Raw genomic sequence first — 23,463 nt, forward strand, 5'->3', positions numbered from 1 at the left:
ATGTACTCATTCATAGATGAGGACGAGAACGACAACGACCACGACGACGACGGCAACGAGAACTATGACTACGACGACCTCGATGTGTATGAAATGCATAAATGATAAATGCCTTTGTATTACAAGAGGGAAGATAGTGGATGAAGTAACTGTTCGGGTCAAAGGAAACTACGCACACCCATACACACACACACTTATGTACATTTACACAGACATTCACTTTAGGACAATGCAGGCCAGGTCCTGAAAGTGGCCCAAGAAAGTATGCCGCGTTTTGCATTGCGCCTTGTCGGCTTTATTATAAACTTGAAGCATAATCGCTGCGCATTTGGCTCTGAGTCGAGTCGAAGTTGTGATGTTTCCCTTGCATTTTGTTCCTTCAACTTGTCAGGGAGTTGCTTAGCCGCTGGCTCGTTATTAAGCAAGTAAGAAGTTTAACTTATCACTGAAAGAAAAAATCATAAAAATGTGTTGAGCATTTTAAATGGCCACATAGAAAGACATCACAAATAACATTTGTATTTTCAAAGCAAAATATAAAATTTGTAAACGAAATGAATCGTGTTCGTAAAAGTTAAAATGTTTTAGTTTGCTTTTAATACATATATGTATCTTGCAGTAAAAATCCTAGTTTTTGTAGAGAATTTGTGACAAAATTTTTAAAATAATTGTATTAAAAAACATCTGGTTGAGGCATATAAGGGATGATTTTTTCCGGTGTTGGCAGTTTGTCATCTTTTTTATTGTATGCAAAATATGATTAATGTGGCCCAGACGGTTACAACCAAAGGGTCTCTGTCTACGTCTACCTTTTTATAGAGTTTCATCATCTTCTTGATTTTTTCTTTTCTGCTTTATGCATATTTTGCGAGGAGGTTGGACCGGGAAACTTGCCAACTTGTTGCCAGCCCAGTTAATTGAGCGCTTGAAGAGCTTGGTTACATTTTTTTCCCACCTTTTTTTGGATTTTTATGACAACGCCTATTCGATGGCTTTCAATTGCAGTGAAGCCATAAAAATAGAGAGTAAAATGCTCAAGAAGAATAAGAAGTACATATATACAAAAATAAAACGAAGAACCATGTCAAAAAGTCAACGAATGGTAGCCAAAACTTCATTAAAAACCTCCACGCCCCGTTGTTCGGTCCATCATCTAGATTCCTAGACAATGGCATGAGGGATGAGGAAGAAAGACAGGGAGAAAAAAAAGAGAGGTCATGGAGGCAAAAGTCTCAGCCCCCAACCCTGTGACTGCAATGCACTTGTGTTTTTCTGGGTTATAACAATGCGGCAAGCAAGAACTTGACTTTTAATGTTTCCTCAATTAGAAAGCACACAAAGGCCAGCAGCCAAAAAGGTAAAAGAGTGTACGAGAGTGAGAGAGAGAGAGTCAGCGAGAGGAAAACGAAAAGAAAAACTTAAATGCGCATTAATAACAAAGTGGAAAGAACTCGGGACTAAAATACTTGCAAAATAGATGCAGAGCAAAAACCAGGCAGAGTCAACGACTGTCGACGAGTAGGTACCAAAACAACTCATAAAAAAAAGATGTAGAAAAAAGGACGACAAAATTGTGAGTCAAGGAGTGCCAGGTTCTTCAGGAAATGGCAGCACGTTCGGTACACAAAACTGCTTCTGCCAAATAGCAACCCACTCTGCACACTCCCAGTGCGGCTGTCTAAGAAGATTGATGATGTGCAACACCAGCAGAAGCAGCACCACAACCAGGTCCAGTAGCAGTCGCAAAGGTGCATTTGCCTCCTGCCTCTATGCAGGCAACACAGAGAGGGAGATGAGGAGAGTAACCCACTCGAGTAGCCTGGCATCTGCTTAGCTCCGGCTTAACTTTATGCTGACAGTCGCCTTGGCACTAGGTTTAGCTCCTGCTCCTGCTTCTACTCCTTCTGTTGCTTAGCTGATTTGCTGCATGTTTGCTTACCGCAAAAAAGCAGTGCCGGCTTCAAACGCAGGAGTTTGTAAGTGAAAAAGTGGGATTGGAAGAGATAAAATTGCATTTATTGTTGCTGATTTTGAGTTTGCACTTTTGCCCATCCCACTTAAGGCTTTGGACATCCATATATCATTCTAGTTGGAGTTGGCATTTAGAATAGCCTTTTCGGAAATGACACAATTGGAGTTGTAGAGTGTGGAGTTGTTTATATGTATGTACGTGTATCTCATGACGTGACCAAGTCTCTCTTTATAACTTGCTTTCGATTTGTGGTTAAGTTGTAAATACGATTCAAAGACAATCAATTTTCAATGGCAATTGCATCAACTATAAAGGCAAACATAAAGTCAACTTTTCCACTTCGTGTGGGTAAACAATGAGACCGCAGCTGACATTTTTTGGTTAAAGCTATAAATGAGAAAACTTTACAAACAGCTGTAATAAATGGAAATTGGCATCGAAATCGGATTTACAAGAACTGCATTGCATTTTGTCATAAAAATAGGAAATCAAATCAGCATATGCCATGACCTAGCAACTGCTCTGCAATCTAAATTAATAAACAATTTTAATCTGCGTGCTTTGCCGCAATCCATGGTTAGCCCTTGTGTAAAATGGGATTATCAAACCAAGAGGAAAACTTAAATGGAAATTAAAATGTAATTGCTTACTTTTTTTGATTCGGCTGATATAAAAGAAGAGCTAGGCATGATAATGGCAAAATATATCAAACATTCTTATCGCATACGTTCAATAAATTTAGATGTCATAATTTTGGAAATTTTTACAATTAATTTAGCCCAGAAAATGTCCTTTTCCCTTTAGAAGTAAAAATAAATTGAACAAACTAGGCCAATTCCTGTCGACCAAAAATGAAACTAAACTAATGTAGCATGTTGTGGAATAACACATTAATAACAATATAAACATATTGTAGCAATTAGTTACAATATTTATGTGCGCAACATTCAAGTGCATTGGCCTCTTAAGTAACATGACCACCCATGAGTGCATGGTGCTGGACAATTGCTGTGTCGGCAAATATAACACGCGCGGCCGCGTTGGCCCAATATGCAATATGATACATCCTCACTCTACCGACATACATACATACTCTTATGTAAACATTTATACATTTATACATAAGTATGTTTATACATAAGCATACCGCTCCTCTGCCTGCATGACTAGCAGCGCAGCTACGCGGTCTTAGCTATAGTCGACAATTGTTATAGAATTAAGAATTATTCAATAAACTGAGCTCAGACCAAAAGGGACGATTGGTGTTCTTACTGCGAACCTACTACATGGCGACCGTGACAGTGGTCACCAACTGAGGCGTGACCAAAAGGAGCAGACCAAATCACAGTAAGTAGAGTGATGGGAAAAAAATCTGGTGTGGTCAAAAAGTTAAAAGCCAGAAAGGCACAGAAATTGAGGCTACTAAATAGCCCGCAGACTAATTGGAATACCTCGGTAGAATTACACGCCGAGGTAGAGTTTATAAAAACCCAATTAGAAGAAAGAAAAAATAAAACCACAACAACCAGAATCCCATACTCTACGATTCAAAACGTGGCAAAACCAAAAATAAAAATAAGTCCACAAACTGTGAAGGAACTACCGGAATTAAAAAAGGTCTGCCCAAACGACTGCGAGGGCCCATTATACTCGGCATACTGCGAGTATACATGCAAACATTGCATGTAAAACAAAGAATCAACAAATCTGGTGCGATGACCTGCACCGGAATCGCCTGAGCTCAGAGGCCCCGGACATCAGCAGCTGAGACTACAAGTGTGAAAAGCAGGCCGCTTTTTACGCCATCGATGGAGCATCAGCGTGCCAACCGGCGACGACCAGCTGATGCTAGAGGCTAGCCGAAAAAGATATAAATAAACTAATTATGCGCTGCGTCGCACATTTTTTTTGAGTGTACTGCGATGCACATTTTTTTTTATAGAATTAAAATAATCAATGTAAAATTGTGCGGCATTAAAAGCTGTCCAATTAGAGTGTGGCCTAAAAACCATACAGAAAATAGGCAGGGATACATGTAAAAAAAAAAAAGGAGCCTTCAGCAAAGAAAAAAAAAAAAAATTTTTTTTGAATAAATACTAATTAACTAAATTACAAGAAAAAAAAATTTTAAAAAACCAAATTCCAAATTTTTTTTTAACGATGGAATGTTAGATAACAAAATAAGCAAGTTTGATGATACATTTGATACACCCAATATGGGATTAATAGATACTAAAACAGTGGACTCCACTGCAAATGTAATCAATAAAATAGAGTCATCAAATGTAGATTTGAAACCAACAAATGCACTTTTATTAATAATTGTGGTAATAATGAGCGCATATGTGTTATATAAAGCATATAAACTACACAATAAATGTGTAACAAAAAGAGCCTTAAGCCATGCTAATGATCTCGATAAGATCTAAATAACATATGCAACAATTGTAATAAAAATGCATTTCACAAAAAATTATTATCAAAAGGAAAAAATATATACATCAATATCCAAATAAAAAAAAAAAAAAAACAAATTTTTAAGCTGAATAACATATACGGTGAATAACATATATATTGGTTGATTAAAATGAGTAAAATAGATGATTATTTTAGGAAGATAGTAGATAGGCATCCCAGAATAGTTTCCCATTTAATTGAGGTTTTTAGAAGCGAGCAAAGTAATTCTCCTCAACGCTCGATTTGTTTAATACAGATTAGGTTAGCCTATCTAGATATAACGGGAGAAGAATTCCCAGTAAAAGGTTGCACTTGGGTACAGATGAGTTTCATCCTCACAGTACCATATGTGTGTTGTTACACAAATGCCACAGGCACATTTTGCTTCTACCTGATGGATGAAGCTCAATAATAAGTTGTTGCAAAAATCAAGAAAAATATAAGAATAGAACAGATGGCCTAGATATAATATACAAATGGATCTAGTAGAACTTAAATATTTGAACAAGTATGTTCCATTCTTAGATTTCCTCACCAACAGAGGTGAAACCAATCCAAAATATAAAGAAATTAAATACTGGATTGTGAATAATAAAAAATTCAAATCAAGGATAGCCAACTTGATAGAAAGATCCATAGTAGAAGCGTATAATCGCCTAAAGCAAAAAAATAGAATTCTACCCAACTGGGTACATAAACTGTTTGAAGAACCGATAGAGATAATCGATCTCTCACGTGATTAAAAAAAAAAAAGAGAAAGACCACAAAAATAAACTTTGAAGCATGGAATGGGAAGAATTATTTCTCCATATCCAAAATATTAAAGAGAATTTCAAGAAATCATATAAATGCGTTACACAAAATAGAAACATCCAAACTGAAACAATAAACAAGCACGCAAAAATTCTAGTTGATTCATTCAATGAAGCAAGAAATTTAGTGCATGTTAATAGAAAGAGCATAAGTAAAGCAAATTGGTCAAAGATTTCCAATCTACTGATCAAGTTACGTACAAACCTAATCTCTATAAAGACAAAATACAATCTTGATATATTTGTACCTACTGTCCTTAATTCACCCCTGAGCATAGACACCTGTAAAAAGGAAACAGAGCAAGAAGGTGAAGAATCTGAAACAAGCGAGGAAGAAATAGAAGAGAAAGATCTAAACGATCTAACAATTCCTGCGCTATTAACATTACCTGATATAGAAGCGTTGTCTGAACAAGACAACGAATCAGATTTGGACACCAATACAAGTGTAATAAACAAAACTGACAGGATGGCAGAATTAAATGCCCGAAGGGCATATATGAAAGATATAAACATAGCCATACCTGAATTTAATGGCACGAAAATGCAACTCAAAAGATTCGTAACAGCTCTGAGGTTGGTAGATATGATGAAAGGCGACTACGAAAGTATAGCAGTTGAGGTAATAAAATCAAAAATTATTGGCCCAACACTATATGAAGTCGAAGAAGAAACTTCAATAGAAGCAATAATACAAAAATTGCAAGGCTTTGTAATTGGTGAAACATCTAAAGTTATAAAAGCCAGATTGAAGAATACAACTCAGAAAGGTAAAACCCCTGACGAATTTACTTCGCAGATAGATAACTTACGCAAAACACTTCAATCTGCATATATCGAAGAAGGTATGCCTGCAGCACTTGCTCTTAAGAATAGCACAGACGATGCTATAGAAGCAATGATTATAAATTGCGAACACAACAAAATTAAAAATATACTTGACTCTGGTAACTTCAAAACCATGGACGAAGCTATAGCAAAGTACCTACAAAAAAGTACTGAGATAGCAGGTAATACAAATACGGTTCTATTTGCTCAAAGAAACCGTGGTAATTACACTAACAAATATAATTATCGTGGTAGAGGCAATGGTCGTGGTTATTACAACAACTATAACAAAAACAATAACGGCCAAAACAGCAGAGGTTACGGCAGAAATAATAACAGAGGGAATAGAGGAAATAACCGACAAAACAGAGGTTATAACTCTAATAATAGCAACGTTAGGGTAGCCCAGAATAATTCGGGAAACTCCCAACAACCTTTAGATACTCAAAAATAAACAATTACAAGGTTTACACCATCAGTCTCAGTCAAAGCACATTTGCAAGTTTCACTAACGTAGCAACAGGAAAAGAGTTAGTATTTTTAATAGACACAGGTGCTGACATATCCATACTAAAAGAAACTTCCGACAACTTCCAATATATTGAAACCAATCAAATAATAAATATACAAGGAATAAGTCAAGAAATAACAAAATCAAAAGGACTTACTTCCATAGAAATACAAACCTCTAAATACATAATTCCACACGATTTTCATATCGTAAATTTACAATTCGCTATTCCTTGTGATGGAATACTAGGTATCGATTTCATAAGAAAATATAACTGTCAATTAGATTTCAAGCCGACTGAAGATTGGCTTATAATTAGACCAAACAATTTACAATATCCCATATATGTACCAATAGCATACAGTTCTGGCAACAACTCCGTAGTTCTGCCAGCAAGATCACAAGTTGTCCGAAAAATTGAAATAATCTCAGTGGAAGACAGTATATTAATTCCGAACCAAGAAATCCAGCAGGGTATTTACATAGCAAATACCATAGCATCTTCTCAAAACGCATACATAAAATTTCTAAATACAACAAACACAAATCAAATAGTCAATATAAATAACTTGCAGTACGAATCACTTTCGAACTACGAAGTAGTTAAAACAAGTTCAGAAGATAGAGAGAAAACGGTATTATCGACACTCTCGAAGAATTTTCCACCACAGTTCAATAGCCAACTAACCAAATTATGCACACAGTATAGTGATGTGTTCGGTTTGGAAACTGAATCTATAACTACCAATAATTTTTATAAACAAAAACTGAGACTGAAAGATGATGAACCAATATACATAAAGAACTACAGAAATCCTCATAGTCAAAAAGACGAGATACAAAAACAAGTCCAAAAGTTAATAGATGACAAAATAGTTGAACCATCGGTATCAGCTTATAACAGCCCACTGTTACTTGTACCAAAGAAATCACTGCCTAATTCCGAAAAGAAAAAATGGCGATTAGTAATTGACTATCGTCAGATCAATAAAAAATTGTTGTCCGATAAATTCCCACTCCCGAGGATTGATGATATTCTAGATCAACTGGGAAGAGCAAAGTACTTTTCGTGCCTGGATTTAATGTCAGGTTTTCATCAGATAGAACTCGAAGAAGAATCACGAAATGTTACATCCTTTTCAACAAACAATGGTTCATATCGCTTCACGCGATTACCATTTGGTTTAAAGATAGCGCCAAATTCATTCCAGAGAATGATGACTATAGCATTCACTGGACTTGAACCTTCTCAAGCATTCCTTTATATGGACGATTTAATAGTCATTGGTTGTTCTGAAAAACATATGCTCAATAACTTAACAGATGTATTTGAGAAATGTAGGCAACACAACCTAAAACTACATCCCGAAAAATGTTCATTTTTTATGCATGAAGTCACCTTTTTGGGGCATAAATGCACAGACAAAGGAATCTTGCCTGATGACACAAAATACGAAGTCATCCAAAATTATCCAGTCCCCCACGATGCGGACAGCGCTAGAAGATTCATTGCATTTTGCAATTATTACAGAAGATTCATAAAGAATTTTGCCGACTACTCTCGTCACATAACAAGATTATGTAAAAAAGATGTAAAATTTGAATGGACAGCTGACTGTCAAAATGCTTTTGAACATTTAAAATCGGCATTAATGAATCCAACTCTATTGCAATACCCAGATTTCAGCAAAGAATTTTGCATAATCACTGATGCGAGTAAGTACGCATGTGGAGCAGCCTTAACACAAAACAAAGAAGGACTCCAGCTACCAGTTGCATACGCATCAAGAGCCTTTACAAAAGGTGAGAGCAACAAAAGTACAACAGAACAAGAATTAGCAGCTATTCATTGGGCAATAACACATTTCAGACCATACATTTATGGTAGACATTTCACCGTCAAAACTGATCACAGGGCACTTACTTATCTATTTTCAATGATAAATCCAAGTTCGAAACTAACGCGAATGAGACTTGAATTAGAGGAATATGATTTCACAGTAGAGTATCTAAAGGGTAAAGATAATTATGTAGCAGATGCCCTCTCAAGAATAACAATCAAAGACTTACAAAATATACAAAACGATAATAAAATTCTGAAAGTCACTACCAGAAACCAAAGTAAACAGTTAAATTCCTGCGCAGGGAACGAAAAAGAAAAAGAAGATTTGCAAAAACAATCTCTTAATGCTTCTAAGCCCAATGTATATGACGTCATTGTAAATGACGAAGTACGAAAAAGTAGTGACCTTGCGAATAACTGATTCTTTAACCACATTCAAACATGGCAAGAAAGTTATAGCAAGAATTGACATTTGCCATATGTATACCAATGGAATTCTCGACTTAGGTCAATTTTTCCAAAGGCTCGAAAAAGAAGCCGGTATACTCAACATAAGTCAAGTCAAAGTGGCACCGAGCGAAAAGATCTTTGAAACTGTTTCAATAGAATCTTTTAAAAATATGGGCAATCAAATTTTACAATCATTAAGAGTAGCGCTACTCAAGCCGGTGACCCTATTATTAAATAATGATAAACAAAAAGAAGCAATACTGTTTACGTTCCACGATGACCCAATACAAGGAGGTCATACTGGAATATTGAGAACTATGGCCAAAATAAAAAGGCATTATTATTGGAAAAATATGACACGAGATATATCTAAATATATAAAAAAATGTAATAGGTGTCAAAAAGCAAAGATAACAAAGCATACAAAAACACCGTTAATCATAACTGAAACGCCACAACAGGCTTTCGATAGGGTTATTGTGGATACGATCGGTCCACTCCCAACATCAGAACACGGAAATGAATACGCAGTAACTTTAATCTGCGACCTAACAAAATACCTTGTAATAATACCAATTAAAGACAAAAGTGCAAAAACAGTAGCGAAAGCTATATTTGAAGATTTCATTCTGCGGTACGGTCCAATGAAGACGTTCATTACGGACATGGGAACAGAATATAGAAACTCAATAATTGAAGATTTATGCAAAAACTTGCAAGTAAAAAAGATTACTTCAACTGCACATCATCACCAGACTGTAGGCACTGTGGAGCGAAGCCACCGAACACTCAATGAATATTTACGATCATACATTTCAGTTGACAAAACTGACTGGGATGTATGGATACGGTACTTCGCATATTGTTTTAATACAACACCCTCTATGGCACATGATTATTGTCCATATGAGTTGGTGTTCGGTAAAACTTCAAATTTGCCACAACAATTTAATAGTGTTGATAGGATAAATCCACTATATAACATAGAAGATTATGCTAAGGAATCAAAATTTAGATTAGAACAGGCTTATAAAAGAGCAAGAATTATGTTAGAACAGCACAAAGCAAAGAATAAGGAAATATATGATAGGAAGGTAAAAAATATTGAATTAGAAATAGGAGATAAGGTTTTATTACGTAATGATACGGGTCATAAGCTAGAATCTAAATATTTAGGCCCATACATCATAGAAGAAATAAAAGATAGGGATAACATTTTAATTACAGATACAAAGAATAAGAAACAATTAGTGCATAAAGATAGGTTAAAAATTTTAATCAATTAATATATATACATATATAAAACAAAAAAAAAATTTTTTCAAACAATAAATATAAAACAAGAGAAAGAAATTTAAACAAATAAATTACCAACATTTAATGACACTATACATATACAAATATAATTTTACCACATGTATCATTAAACAAACACTCGAACATTCGAAAAAAAAAAAATAAAAAAAAAAAAAAATCTTTTTAGAAAATAACTCCATATAATTACGTTATTTTTCTAAAGAGGGGGGATGTAGCATGTTGTGGAATAACACATTAATAACAATATAAACATATTGTAGCAATTAGTTACAATATTTATGTGCGCAACATTCAAGTGCATTGGCCTCTTAAGTAACATGACCACCCATGAGTGCATGGTGCTGGACAATTGCTGTGTCGGCAAATATAACACGCGAGTTATGCCATTAGCAACACTTCCTATAACAGCCGACCCAAGAGGTCTACACTCCACATTAATGTAAACATAAACAATACCATTCCATTAAACATAGAGTGTCACAAGATAAGTGACAGTTCCCTAAACATAGAGTGTCACAAGATAAGTGACAGTTTCCTAAACATAGAGTGTCACAAGAAAAGTGACCAGAAGAAAACATTATAAACACTTAGATGTAAGCCAAACCAATATATGATTTTATTCAATAAACCAGTCTTGATTTAACACTCAACCAGAACAGACTCAATCTTAATTGGCGCAGTCGGTACTCGAGTTCACAGCTAAAATATTGTGGAAACTTTGAACGCAATCAAAGATAACGAAACAATATAATACTGTGGAAAACAAAACATTTAGTGACAAAATAAAATATATATATTGTGGAAACCTTGGAGAAAATCTAGGCCAACGAAACAATATAATATTATAAAAACATTTTGTGACAAATAACGAAACAATATAATATTGTAAAAACACTTTGTGCAAACAAACAGAATTATTGTGGAAACTTAAAAAAAAAAAAAAAAAAGTTAACGAAACAATAAAACATACACCATTAAAATGGCACAAATTAACGAAATACAACAATGCATTCAAATGCTAACATCAATAATAATATCCAATCAAGAGATGCATTCTAATCCAACAACAAGGGAGAGAAACAGCATCGAGAAGGAAACAAGGTACTTGCCGGTGTTCACTGGACAGGAGGGAACGTTACATGGCTTCATTTCGGCAGTCAACCAAATCATGGAGGAGTATGATGATAACGACCAGGTCTTCACTGTTATATTCAACACCAAAATTCAAGGTCAGGCAAGAACTATGCTTAATATTAACCCCCTACATCTTGGGCTGATTGCAAAACTCGTCTTCGACATCATTATCGCCCAAGAACGGATCAAATGGGTCTAACCAGAAAAATTAATAACTTAAGGGTAACTACCGTTCGAGATCTTGATTTTAAAGTAAGAGCAATTGTTGAGGAAATTACTGATTTTTCGGTCTTTGAAAACAATAGCAGATTAGTTGACATATTAAGTGGTCTCTTAATTCAAAGAGTAAAAGAATTATCTTGTGGTCCAATGGCCATTGCCTTAATGAATAAAACAACATTAACAGATATAAGAATTGAACTTGCAAATTATATTGGTCTGAATTATGGAAATTTAAATAAAAAACTATTATTAACCAAAAATGACAATGACCATAGTACATATAACAAACAGACAACCAATAAAAATACAAACCAAAATACTGAACAGAGTCAAAATGTAAAACAGTCTCAAAATCCCAATAGACAACAGAGTCAAAATATTAGACAGTATCAAAATCCGAATAGACAACAGAGTCAGAACGTAAGACAAAATCAAAATTATCAGCAACCACAAAATTATCAGCAACCACCAGCAGAAGCAATGAGTGTAGATAATATAAATGAGGAAGTAGTAAACAGCACAGATAATCAAGAGTTTTTTACCAACTAGCCTCGGATGAAAAAAATTTTTATAAAAGGAACAATAGAGGAAGATACTTATATTATTTTGGTAGATACAGGATCAACCATAAGCATTTTAAACACAACTAATGTACATAATTCCAAATACAAAATAATTGAAAAATATTCAAAAACCATACATACGATAAAGGGAAAAATAGAAAGTGACAGTTACTTAGTGAAAACAAAAGTGCCAAGGGAGTTTAAATATATAAATTATGCAAGAACAAAATGGGTGGCTATGCCCCTGGAAAAATCATATGATTTTCTATTGGGCATGGACTTCATTCAAAGGAATTTTGCAAATATTGATTTTCAAAACAAAATTATTAAACTTAACAATGGGGTCGAAATTCCATTCCTTTCCAAACAATCAGAAGATGTTGTAATGGAAGTAAGTGAAATTGATGATCTTAAGTTAAAAGAACTCAATACTGAGGAAGAACAAATAATAAGAAAGCTTTCAAAAAAGTACGAAAAGTTATGTTTCAAAGAAGGGGATCACTTAACCAATACTAACACTATAGTTCATAGCATAAAAACTACTACAGACCAACCTATTAATTCAAAACTCTATCGGGTCTCCCCAAAATATGAAGAAGAAATAAAGAAACAAATAATTTACATGGAAAACAATGGAATTATAAGAAAAAGCAAAAGCAAATATAGTTCTCCAATATGTGTCATACCTAAAAAAGAGATAGCTCTGGAATTCAAAAGTATCGTATTTGTGTAGACTATAGGCGTTTAAACCAAGTAACCGTTCCAGATAAGTACCCAATACCTATCATGGACGCTGTATTAGACAAACTCGGTAAAGCTCAATATTTTACTACATTAGATTTAGCAAAAGGCTATCACCAAATTTTAATGGCAGAAGAAGATATAGAGAAAACAGCATTCATTTCACCAATGGGTTTATATGAATATGTTAGAATGCCTTTGGGTTAAAAAATGCCCCAGCCACATTTCAACGTTTAATGAATGAAATACTGAGGGATTATATAAACAAAAATTGTGTTGTATACATGGACGATATTTTGATATTTTCAACAACACTTGAGGAACATAAGATTGCTTTGGAGAACATTTTCAAAGTACTTAGAAAGCATAACTTAAAAAATTCAACCAGACAAATGTTCCTTCATGAAACAATATACTGAATATTTAGGACACATTCTCACAAAGGAAGGGATTAAACCCAATCCACATAAAATAGAAGCAATAAAAGCAATGCAGCTACCTAAAACAGAAAAGCAATTGAAAGGATTTCTTGGTATGACAGGATTTTACAGAAAATTTATTAAGGACTATGCCAAAATAGCTTACCCAATGATCAGATATTTACAAAAAGGCACACAAATTAATACAAATGACCCACAGTTTATAGATGCCTTTGAAAACCTTAAAACACTTATAAGCTCACATCCAATCTTAAAATATCCAGAGTTTGATAAACCATTTACCATTACAACAGATGCCAGTGACTTCGCAATAGGTGCAGTATTGTCTCAACAAGAGCAACCAGTTGCATTCCTTTCAAGAACTTTAAATAAACATGAAAAAATTACAGTACAATTGATAAAGAATTTTTATCCATTATACATGCAGTAAACTATTTTAGACACTATTTGATAGGTAATAAATTCCAAATTAGAACAGATCATGCTCCGATAAAATATCTAAACTCAAAATACAAAGGGAAAGAAATGACAGCAAGACACCAAAGATGGATTTTAAAATTACAAGAATTCGATTATGACATAATATATTTGAAAGGAAAAGACAATAAAGTGGCAGACTTTTTTAAGTAGACAGGAAACAGCTGAACTAATAAACAAGGATAAAACAAATGAGTCAAACTTTGAACTATCAGATACACAGCATTCAGCAGAGGAAGGAGGATTTACAAATTTCTATATAAAAGACGATATTGTAAACAAATATAAAACTCAGATAATAGTAACTTATACAACAACGGACAATATTAATATTCAGCATGGTAGAAAAATAATAGAAGTAAGCCCAGCAGAAACAGAAATTGAAATCGAAATCAAAATGCAAAATAATATAAATAAAGGAACAGTAGGAATTTTTTCAGAAGTTCCAGACTCAGAATATTATAAGATACAATGTATCTTAATGAACATTTTTTCACACTGTAATAATATAAAATTTTTTAAATGTACTAAGAGAGCTCAGGAAATTTCAAGCGAGGAAGAGTTACACAAACAAATAGCTATTTACCACACCAAAGATTCATTACATAGCGGAATAAATGAAGCTTTTAATTCGTTAAAGAACAAAATATATTTTCCAAAGCTAAGAGACCATATTCAGTTGATAATTTCAAATTGTAAAAAATGTAAGGAAATTAAATATGACAGAAAACCAATCAAACCTAAGTTTCAATTCACAGAAACACCGGATGTTAAAAAATCAAATTATACATTTAGACATATTTCATATAAAACATAAATCGTTTGTTACAATCATAGACAAGCTCACAAAATTCGCAGTCGCTTATAATATAACAGATAGAAACTGGAAAACTAAAATGGAAATTATGATTGAACACTTTGCCAAATTCAATAAGCCACATAAAATAATAATGGATAATGAATTTCGATCAGAACAGATAAAACAATACTTAAACCAAGAACAAATAGAAATCCATTATACAAAGCCAAATTCACATACAGGAAATGCAGACATAGAAAGACTACATTCTACTCTCATTGAAATAATAGCAGGAATAGATGATGATTTATCAATTTCATCCAAAATGCAATTAGCAATAACAGCTTATAATAACCGTTATCACTCTACAATAAAATGTACACCAAATTATGCAAAAAACATAGAAGATGAGGAAAAACTAAAAAACACTATTATCAAGCACAAAGAAAAAATTTTAAGCAAACAAAATAATACAAGAGAAGATTATGAGGAGGAAAGACAGGAAGGACCAATTAAAAACTATAAACGAGTTAGGCATAAGGATGAACCTTATTTTAGAATTACAACATTAAATAATATTCATCCATGTAATATAAAAAAAGACCGTCAAAGCAGGAAAAAATTAATTTCCAACAAAATACAGATTGACATCCTTGAAACAAAAAATTTTTTTTCTCTTATCCTCAGATTTTCATAATTTTTACGTTATAATGTGTGTTCAAGGCAGATTACAAATTGAACCAATTCAATCAAATGCAGGATATGCACCTATACAAACTTATTCCACGGAAATAGTTAATGAAACAGTAATTATACTACACATTATTAATATCGACCCTTTAAATATTATAATAAATCAAATGGAGACAAACATTAAACATTTTAACATCACAGGAAAAAAAGGAGCTATTAGCCGAAATAAATCTAATTAGAGCTAAAATAAAATCCATAACCCCAAACAACAGAATAAAAAGAGGAATGTTAAATATTGTAGGAACAACATACAAATGGCTTTTTGGAATTATGGATGATGAAGATAGAACAGATATTTTAGATCACCTTAACAATATTGACCAAAACAACCATAATATTATACAAGACATGAACCAACAAATTGTTATAAATACACATTTTAATAAAACAATACACAACTTAGCAGAAACAATTAAACAAGACAGAACAATAATCAAGGACATACTTACAAGCATGGACAATCAAAATCAAGAAATAGAAATGAAAATACTTCATAATGACCAAATGGGGAAATTAAAAAATATAGAATTCAAAATAAATTATATTCAGGAAAACATAGCATCAGCAAAAAATAATATAATCGTACCAGAAATTTTTATCAGAAGAGGAAATAAATAAATTTGACATTGATTTTTATAAATTAAAGCTAATCCGTATGGGCATTTTAAAATATAAGAATAATTGCATCATAATCGCAATTAAAATCCCAAAATCATTTATAACCATAGATGTCAAGTTAATTATTCCTATACCAAATATAGATTATATACAAATAGACCAAGAAAATCAGTTAATTGTAGAAATAAATAATAAAACATTTACATATGAACCCAACAAAATTTTAAAAAGAATTAAAATTAAGTAAAAGTTGTACCATTAATAATAATTGCAAATTTATATTCAACAATATAACGAGTATCGAAGAAATTGACGATGATACAATTATAATCAAAAATGCCAAGAATACAAAAATATATCAAAATTGCGATAAAAGAAATATTATACTTAAGGGAAGTAACTTAATTCAATTCGGTAACTGTAAAATTCAAATTCTAAATGAAATATTTTTTTAACGAAAAAACAGAATTTCACGAAAAATTTTTTTATCCAACAGAACTATTGAATCAAACCTATAAAAACACAATTAACTTTGATCATGTAACAATAGATAATTTTGACAATTTAAAAGAAATCACAGAACTTAAATACGAAAAGAAAATGACAAATGGCATATTTTTTAACACTTTTTATTATTATTATTATATGTTTATCCATTTATATACATATATACTGTAAAAAGAAAAATATAAACATTAATGTAAACAGAATTCAGGAGAATTCATACTCTCAGAGGGGAGGAGTTATGCCATTAGCAACACTTCCTATAACAGCCGACCCAAGAGGTCTACACTCCACATTAATGTAAACATAAACAATACCATTCCATTAAACATAGAGTGTCACAAGATAAGTGACAGTTCCCTAAACATAGAGTGTCACAAGATAAGTGACAGTTTCCCTAAACATAGAGTGTCACAAGAAAAGTGACCAGAAGAAAACATTATAAACACTTAGATGTAAGCCAAACCAATATATGATTTTATTCAATAAACCAGTCTTGATTTAACACTCAACCAGAACAGACTCAATCTTAATTCGCGCGGCCGCGTTGGCCTAATATGCAATATGATACATCCTCACTCTACCGACATACATACATACTCTTATGTAAACATTTATACATTTATACATAAGTATGTTTATACATAAGCATACCGCTCCTCTGCCTGCATGACTAGCAGCGCAGCTACGCGGTCTTAGCTATAGTCGACAATTGTTATAGAATTAAGAATTATTCAATAAACTGAGCTCAGACCAAAAGGGACGATTGGTGTTCTTACTGCGAACCTACTACACTAAACTTCAAAAGCCAACAAACTATCTAACAAAAAAAATGTACAACGACGTGAATGTGAGAAAGGGCGAGAGAGAGAAAGCTGTAGAGAAAAGAGCAGCAGCAAGATGCATTTACAGAAAACCAATAAACTTAAATGGAAAATCCGTAAACTATAAATCATGGTTAGTTTATTTTTCTAGTTCTGTCCCTAGCACAACACGCATCAGGCATCGTGTTACCTTTTACCGGCACATTTGTTAACGAAAAATCGAAAGAAACAGGGCAAAGGGCAATGGATAGGGGTATCATATAGTGGAGAAAGGGCACACATGTGCCGACTGCTTTACATTTTTTTGGCATGTCCATTTGCAAAGTCATTTACCCTCACACACACACACACACACTCATTCACTGACTGACTGCAGTAGCAACAACAGCGGCACTCACTCAATTTCCAAGTCAAACGTTCAAAAGTAGTTCGCCATCGTCCTTTACGTCCAGTGACAGTGCCTACTGACTGTCAGTCAATATATTTGCTGGCTAGCTGGGCCTGCTGCTCTGCTTTGGCTCTGTGGTATGGCAGCATTTTCGACAACTTATTTTATTAGGACTGCACACACACACACACACACACACACACACACACACACACACACACACACACTTACACTTGAGGGATACACGTCGCTGGTCGTCGCTCTCTGTTTTTGGTCGCGTTTAAACCCGTCTTTTATCCTACAAAAGAGTTTTTCAGTGGTATTTCCATTAAAAGTGCAGCGCTACTCACGGTGCTACTGTTACCCATCCCTCCTGGTCTCTGTGATCTGGAATCTTTTGCTGTTTTCGGTCGGTCTCAAGAATCCCCGCTGTCGTTGGTGGCCAGAGGGGAGCGGTGGACGTCCCCTCCGTTTCCCGACTTTCGCCGTTGCCTGCGTAGTGGTGAGGTGTTTGTAGCAAAGAGGAGCAGGAACAGGAATCACACACAAGGAAAAATAAAACTAAAAGTGGTGTGGTTACCAGCTGACTGCCGGCCCTGCCAAGCCGCTCTTTGAGACCCATCATCAGCGAGCAGAGCTTTTGCACCGCAACAACCCGAGCTTTTAAGCTCCCCTCTTCCCCTAAGCCAAGCTCCAGCAGTATATAGCAGACTTTTCAGCCTCGCGGCGAACAACTGATTGTGGGATATTATTTATCTATTATTCTATACTTGCCACACCCCCCCTGCCAATCTTTTCGACCTTGAAGACAATACAGGCGAGGTTGCTCAGCCACAGGTGGTGCGTGTTACGCTCCCCCCCGCAAAAGGGGGGGGGGGCGTTGCCCCAAAGGGCCCCCCCCCGGGGGGGCCTAAAAAGAGAGGCAAAAGGGGAGAAAAAAAAAAGGGATTGTGGGGGGGCAAAGAGGGGGGGTAGCACCCCCCCCCCCGGCGGCCACAAAACCTCTGGGGGGGGGCCCCAAATTTTTTAACCCCAAAAAAAAGGGGGGGGAGGGGGGGGGAAAAAAAAAAAAAAAAAGAAAAAGCAAAGCGGGGGGGGAAAAAAAAGAGAAAAAAAGGAAGGGCACAAAAAAAAAAAACCCCCCCCCCCCCCCCAGAGAGAGGGGGAAAAAAAAAAAAAAAAGGAGAAGAAAAAAAAGGAAAAGGAGGGGGGGGGGGAAAGAAAAAAAAAAAAAAAAAAAAAAAAAGGGGGAGAAGGAAAAAAAAAAAAACACAAAAAAAAAAAGAGAAGGGGGGGAGGGGAAAGGGAGAAGGGGGAAGAAAAAAAAAAAAAAAAAAAAAAAAAAAAGGGGGGGGGGGGGGGGGGGGGGCGGGGGGGGAGAAGAAGGGGGAAAGGGAGGAAAAGGGAAAAAAAAAAAAGGAAAAAAACAAAAAAAAAAAGCGGCGAAAAAAAAAGGGGGGGGGAAGGGGGGGGGGAAGGGGAGGGGAAAAGGGGGGGGGGGGGGGAGGGGGAAGAGGAGGGGGGAGGGGGGGAGAAGAGGGAAAAAGGAAGGAAGAAAAAAGAAAAAAAAAAAAAGCAAGAAATATGCCATGCAGTATTGACGCAGCTAAGTCTAAAGGTGACAGAGGATGATGTCAACAGCTTGCGTCCTTCCTATGGCGGATCCCAAAAGGCAATTCTATGCCTTCCGGCAAACGTGGCTGAACCAATTTTGAAAGCGGGGCAGCTAAAGATCGGCTACTCAGTATGCAGAGTTAGACTCAACCAGGACGCAACCAGATGCTACAGATGCCTGGCATTTGGCGACGTAGCGGCTCGATGTCAAGACCCGATTGACAGGACGAATTGGTGTTTAAAATGTGGCAGCAAGGACCACAAAATAAGAGACTGGATAATGCCAACTGTTGCCTTGCCGGCTCCCGCATATAGCTGGAGCCTTGTGTCCATCCGAAACAAGAAGCTGCGGCCCCACGAAAAAGCCATGTTCATGTTTAATTTTATCCAATTAAACTTGAATCACTGCGAAGCGGCTCACGAGTTGCTGAAGCAACGGGTGCGCGAAACGAGGTCTGACGTGGCAATCATAAGTGAGCCTTTTCGTAGGATGTCCGCTGAGAATTGGATATGCAGTAATTCCGGCAAGGCAGTGCTTTGGGCATGTGGCAATCCCAATGTACAACTGCGTTCGAGGCTAGCAGGCGGGCATTTTGTCAGAGCCTTAATAAACGGCAAGTGGATCTACAGCTGCTATTTCCCGCCTAGTCTTGACTATCTGGACTTCTGCGAATCGCTGGACGAACTAGCGGCGGACGCGAGAGCGCACATCCCGTTCGTAATAGCTGGAGACTTCAATGCGTGGGCCCAAGAATGGGGCAGCAGCATAACAAATGCTCGCGGGCGCGCCGTTCTAGAGTCGCTAGCCTCATTAGACGTCGCACTTCTAAACTGCGGCTCTCGCAACACGTTCAACAGCGCAGGCAGAGGATCAATAATCGACCTTACCTTCGTCAGCAACAGCTTGGCGAGATTTGCTGCATGGCGGCTGGATGACAACTACACAGCCAGCGACCATGAGGCCATCATTTTTTCCTTTGGACAGGCAGCTCGACCACAACAGACGCGTACCCAGGCAGTGGAATTACCATATAAAGCTGACACGCTTAACACCCAGGCATTTACAACTGCAATTTACGATGCGACGCTGGCTGCGGGATCTGACGTAGCATCCTCCTACAGGCCGATTTGTCTAATAGACACAGTCGGCAAAGTCCTGGAAGGACTAATCAACACTAGGTTAAACGAGCTAATCAGCAGGAGCAATGGCCTCTCGGAAAACCAATTCGGCTTTCGGAAGGCAAGGTCGACGATAGATGCAATCAGCAAAGTAGTCAATATTGCTGCAAATGCAATCGAGGGCTCCCGGTGGAAGGGCGGCTCTAAAAAATACTGCCTGGTCGTCACAATAGACGTTAAGAACGCCTTCAACACAGCGGACTGGGGCTGCATCCTGAGCTCGGTGTGTAGGCTGAAAGCGCCGGTATACCTGCAAGCCATCATACGGAGTTATTTTGAAGGGAGAGTGCTGCGATTCAACACAGATGAGGGCTGCGACAGTCGCCACATTTCCGCCGGGGTTCCACAAGGGTCCGTATTGGGCCCGCTACTGTGGAACATAATGTACGACGGCATTCTGAGGATCCCTCTACCACCAGGATGCGAAACAATCGGATACGCAGATGACGTGGCGTTAGTGATCGTAGCCAAGGATCTTGCGACGACTGAAGCGTTTGCATCCTGCGCGATTGAAAAAATTACGAACTGGCTTCACTCAGTCGGTCTCTCACTGGCAGTGCACAAAACGGAGGCGGTGCTTATTAGTAGTAGGAAGACAGTGGAAGTGGCGAGGATACTAGTAGAGGGATCTGCGATTGTCTCAAAGCGGGCCATACGTTACCTGGGAGTATGGATAGACACTCGTCTTTGCTTTCGGGAACATCTGAATCACGTACATACCAAGGCGGCGAGTACTGGGCAGGCCTTGTCCCGAATCATCCCAATCGACCTACTTGCCGATGAAGACAAGGCGATCGCCGTAGCTGTCAGCCGCGGCACACCCAAAAAAGAGGCCAGCTCTGAGGCGAGAATTCGGAGTCTTGTGAACTGGCAAAGACGCTGGGATGCCTCTACCAAGGGAAGGTGGACTGATCCCCAACGTAACGGAGTGGACGGAGAGAAAACATGGGCAAGTTTCCTTCCAACTCACACAACTGCTTTCAGGTCACGGTTGCTGCAGATCATATCTGCACCGGTTTGGGCATGAGCATGTACCCTTCTGCTCGGTCTGCGGCAGCAGCACAGTCGAAGACGCAAGACATATCCTGTTTGAATGCGTCAGGTTCAACAACGAGCGACAAAGGGTGGCAGACCTGATCAACACTGCCCTTCACCTGACAACTTGGTCACAGCTATGCTGGCCAAATCGGCGAACTGGGACGCAGTATGCGGCTTTGCGGGTGTGGTCTGTCAAGTCCTTAGACAAGAGGAACGCGCAAGAAACGGATAAGTATGCTAGCAACACGTTTTTGCGAAGCAATTCCCCCTGGGACGTTCCGCAAAAATTTGTTTCGTATTATGCCTGCAGTCCGATAGAAAACATTGTATATTCTTATGTTATTGTTTTTATGTTATAAATAAAGGAATTAAAAAAAAACACTTACACGACGATTGATAGACAGATGCACTCGTCGGCGTCGCTTGCACGTTTGCGGTCAACCCTACAAAAATTGATGTGACTTTTTGCCCTTAGTTCTCCCTTTCCCCCTCTCGCTTTTTTCTCTGGGGTGTAGGAGAGGAATGAAAAAGCGATGAGCTATGTTTCTTGATTTCTCTTCTTTGTTTGATGTGTTGATGGGCATTGAACACATTGTTGCACTCCTTGTTGTACTATAAGAAAATGAAAATACGAAACAAAAATTGAGATTAAGGCAAGCCCCAAAAAGTAGGCAATGTTTTGTGAGTTTACTTTAAGCCAAGTTCTATTATTTGGGTTATTATTATGGCTTATCTCAGTTTAAAAATCATCTTGTGGGTGCTTGCTTTTGTTGGTATTTTGATAATTTATAATACTTTTTCATTTTCCTCTTGTCCTGGATGTTGATAAATTGTTATATGCCAAGGGTTAACTTTGCCTGGGGGGGCAGTTCCTACGATTATTCTCCTCTTCTTTTTTTCCTGTATGTGTGTGTGTGTTTGTCAAGGTGGGCTTTGTGTGTCTGCGTCCGTGTCTGAGTGTGATGTGTGCAGATAGATAATCTACAATAATAAATTTATTGGCAACAATTTTTGATTTATTATGTGTAGGAAAGTGTGTGCATAATATAAATAGCTTCTAGCTCTCGTTCTCTCTTTTTTCATCTTTTGGGCACACTGAATTTCACCTTAAAGTGACACTAATGATGTGGCATCAGAAGCAAAAGAATTCACCTACTTAGGGAGAGATGGAGAGGAGGCAAACCTCAAGGATTTACCCTTTTTTCGTTTTCATCTTGAGCTTTGTTAATATTATTAACATGGATTTTTACAAGCCATAAACCTATATTTGGCCTGGGCCAAGCCTTTTGTGTCCATGTGCCACATAAAATGCCAAAAGGCGCCGAATATCTACCTATACCCTGCGCAAAATAAGGGTACATTTCCTTTCAAGAGTGGAATAATGAAACATAGTTTTCTATAATATTGAATACTAGAAAGATTCTTTTTAATTATTGACTACTTATGACACTTTTTTTACCATTTGGTCTAAATAAACTCTTTTGTCTGTCTTACCCTCTTTGCTTTAGTGTGTCAAGTTTGCCTTTCTTTTCATGACATTGCCGTCGCCGTTTGGACTTAAGTGGCCACGAGTTGGGTTCTTCCCTTTTAGGACTTTCAGTTTGGGTCACGGTTTTAGTTCTCTCTTTCCCTCGTTTATGCACGTTTTCAATATATATCTCATATTGTTTGGCCGTGAGCTGCGCGTGTTTATTTGCTTTTGTGGTATTTAGGCACGAACTGGGCCTCAACCGGACTCTTTTGGCCAAAAAAAGCTGAGCATAATTTGGCGGCTTATGCATAAGATATTGAAATGGCACACACGAAAAAAAGATTTGCCGAGTGTTACTAATAACTAGCAGCATTTTTATACCCTTGCAAAAAGGGTATATTAATTGTGCAACGCATAGAACGAAGCATCTCCGACCATACAAAGTATATATATTCTTGATCAGCACGACGAGACGAGTTCAAATAGTCCATGTCCGTCCGTCCGTCCG

At 36.7% G+C, this 23,463-nt stretch overlaps 1 protein-coding gene across 1 annotated transcript; it reads left to right on the plus strand.

Moving 5' to 3' along the window:
* On the plus strand, positions 1-21,473 carry LOC137573243 (uncharacterized). The gene is made up of 3 exons (XM_068285120.1): positions 1-86; positions 19,583-21,349; positions 21,431-21,473. Exons 1-3 carry the CDS (start codon positions 1-3, stop codon positions 21,471-21,473), a joined length of 1,896 nt encoding a protein of 631 aa, XP_068141221.1.
* The last annotated feature ends 1,990 nt before the right edge of the window (positions 21,474-23,463 follow it).

Source organism: Drosophila tropicalis, unplaced genomic scaffold, assembly GCF_018151085.1.
Source record: "Drosophila tropicalis isolate 14030-0801.00 unplaced genomic scaffold, ASM1815108v1 contig_1095, whole genome shotgun sequence".
NCBI classification, from domain to species: domain Eukaryota; kingdom Metazoa; phylum Arthropoda; class Insecta; order Diptera; family Drosophilidae; genus Drosophila; species Drosophila tropicalis.

What these genes read in the sequence shown, in the direction of transcription:
- LOC137573243 (XM_068285120.1), top strand. Translation starts at nt 1, where the DNA reads ATGTACTCATTCATAGATGAGGACGAGAACGACAACGACCACGACGAC. An exon ending in GACTACGACGACCTCGATGT is followed by an intron (nt 87 to 19,582) that starts GTATGAAATGCA and finishes TCCCGCATATAG; the next exon opens with CTGGAGCCTTGTGTCCATCC. An exon ending in GATGCCTCTACCAAGGGAAG is followed by an intron (nt 21,350 to 21,430) that starts GTGGACTGATCC and finishes AACTGCTTTCAG; the next exon opens with GTCACGGTTGCTGCAGATCA.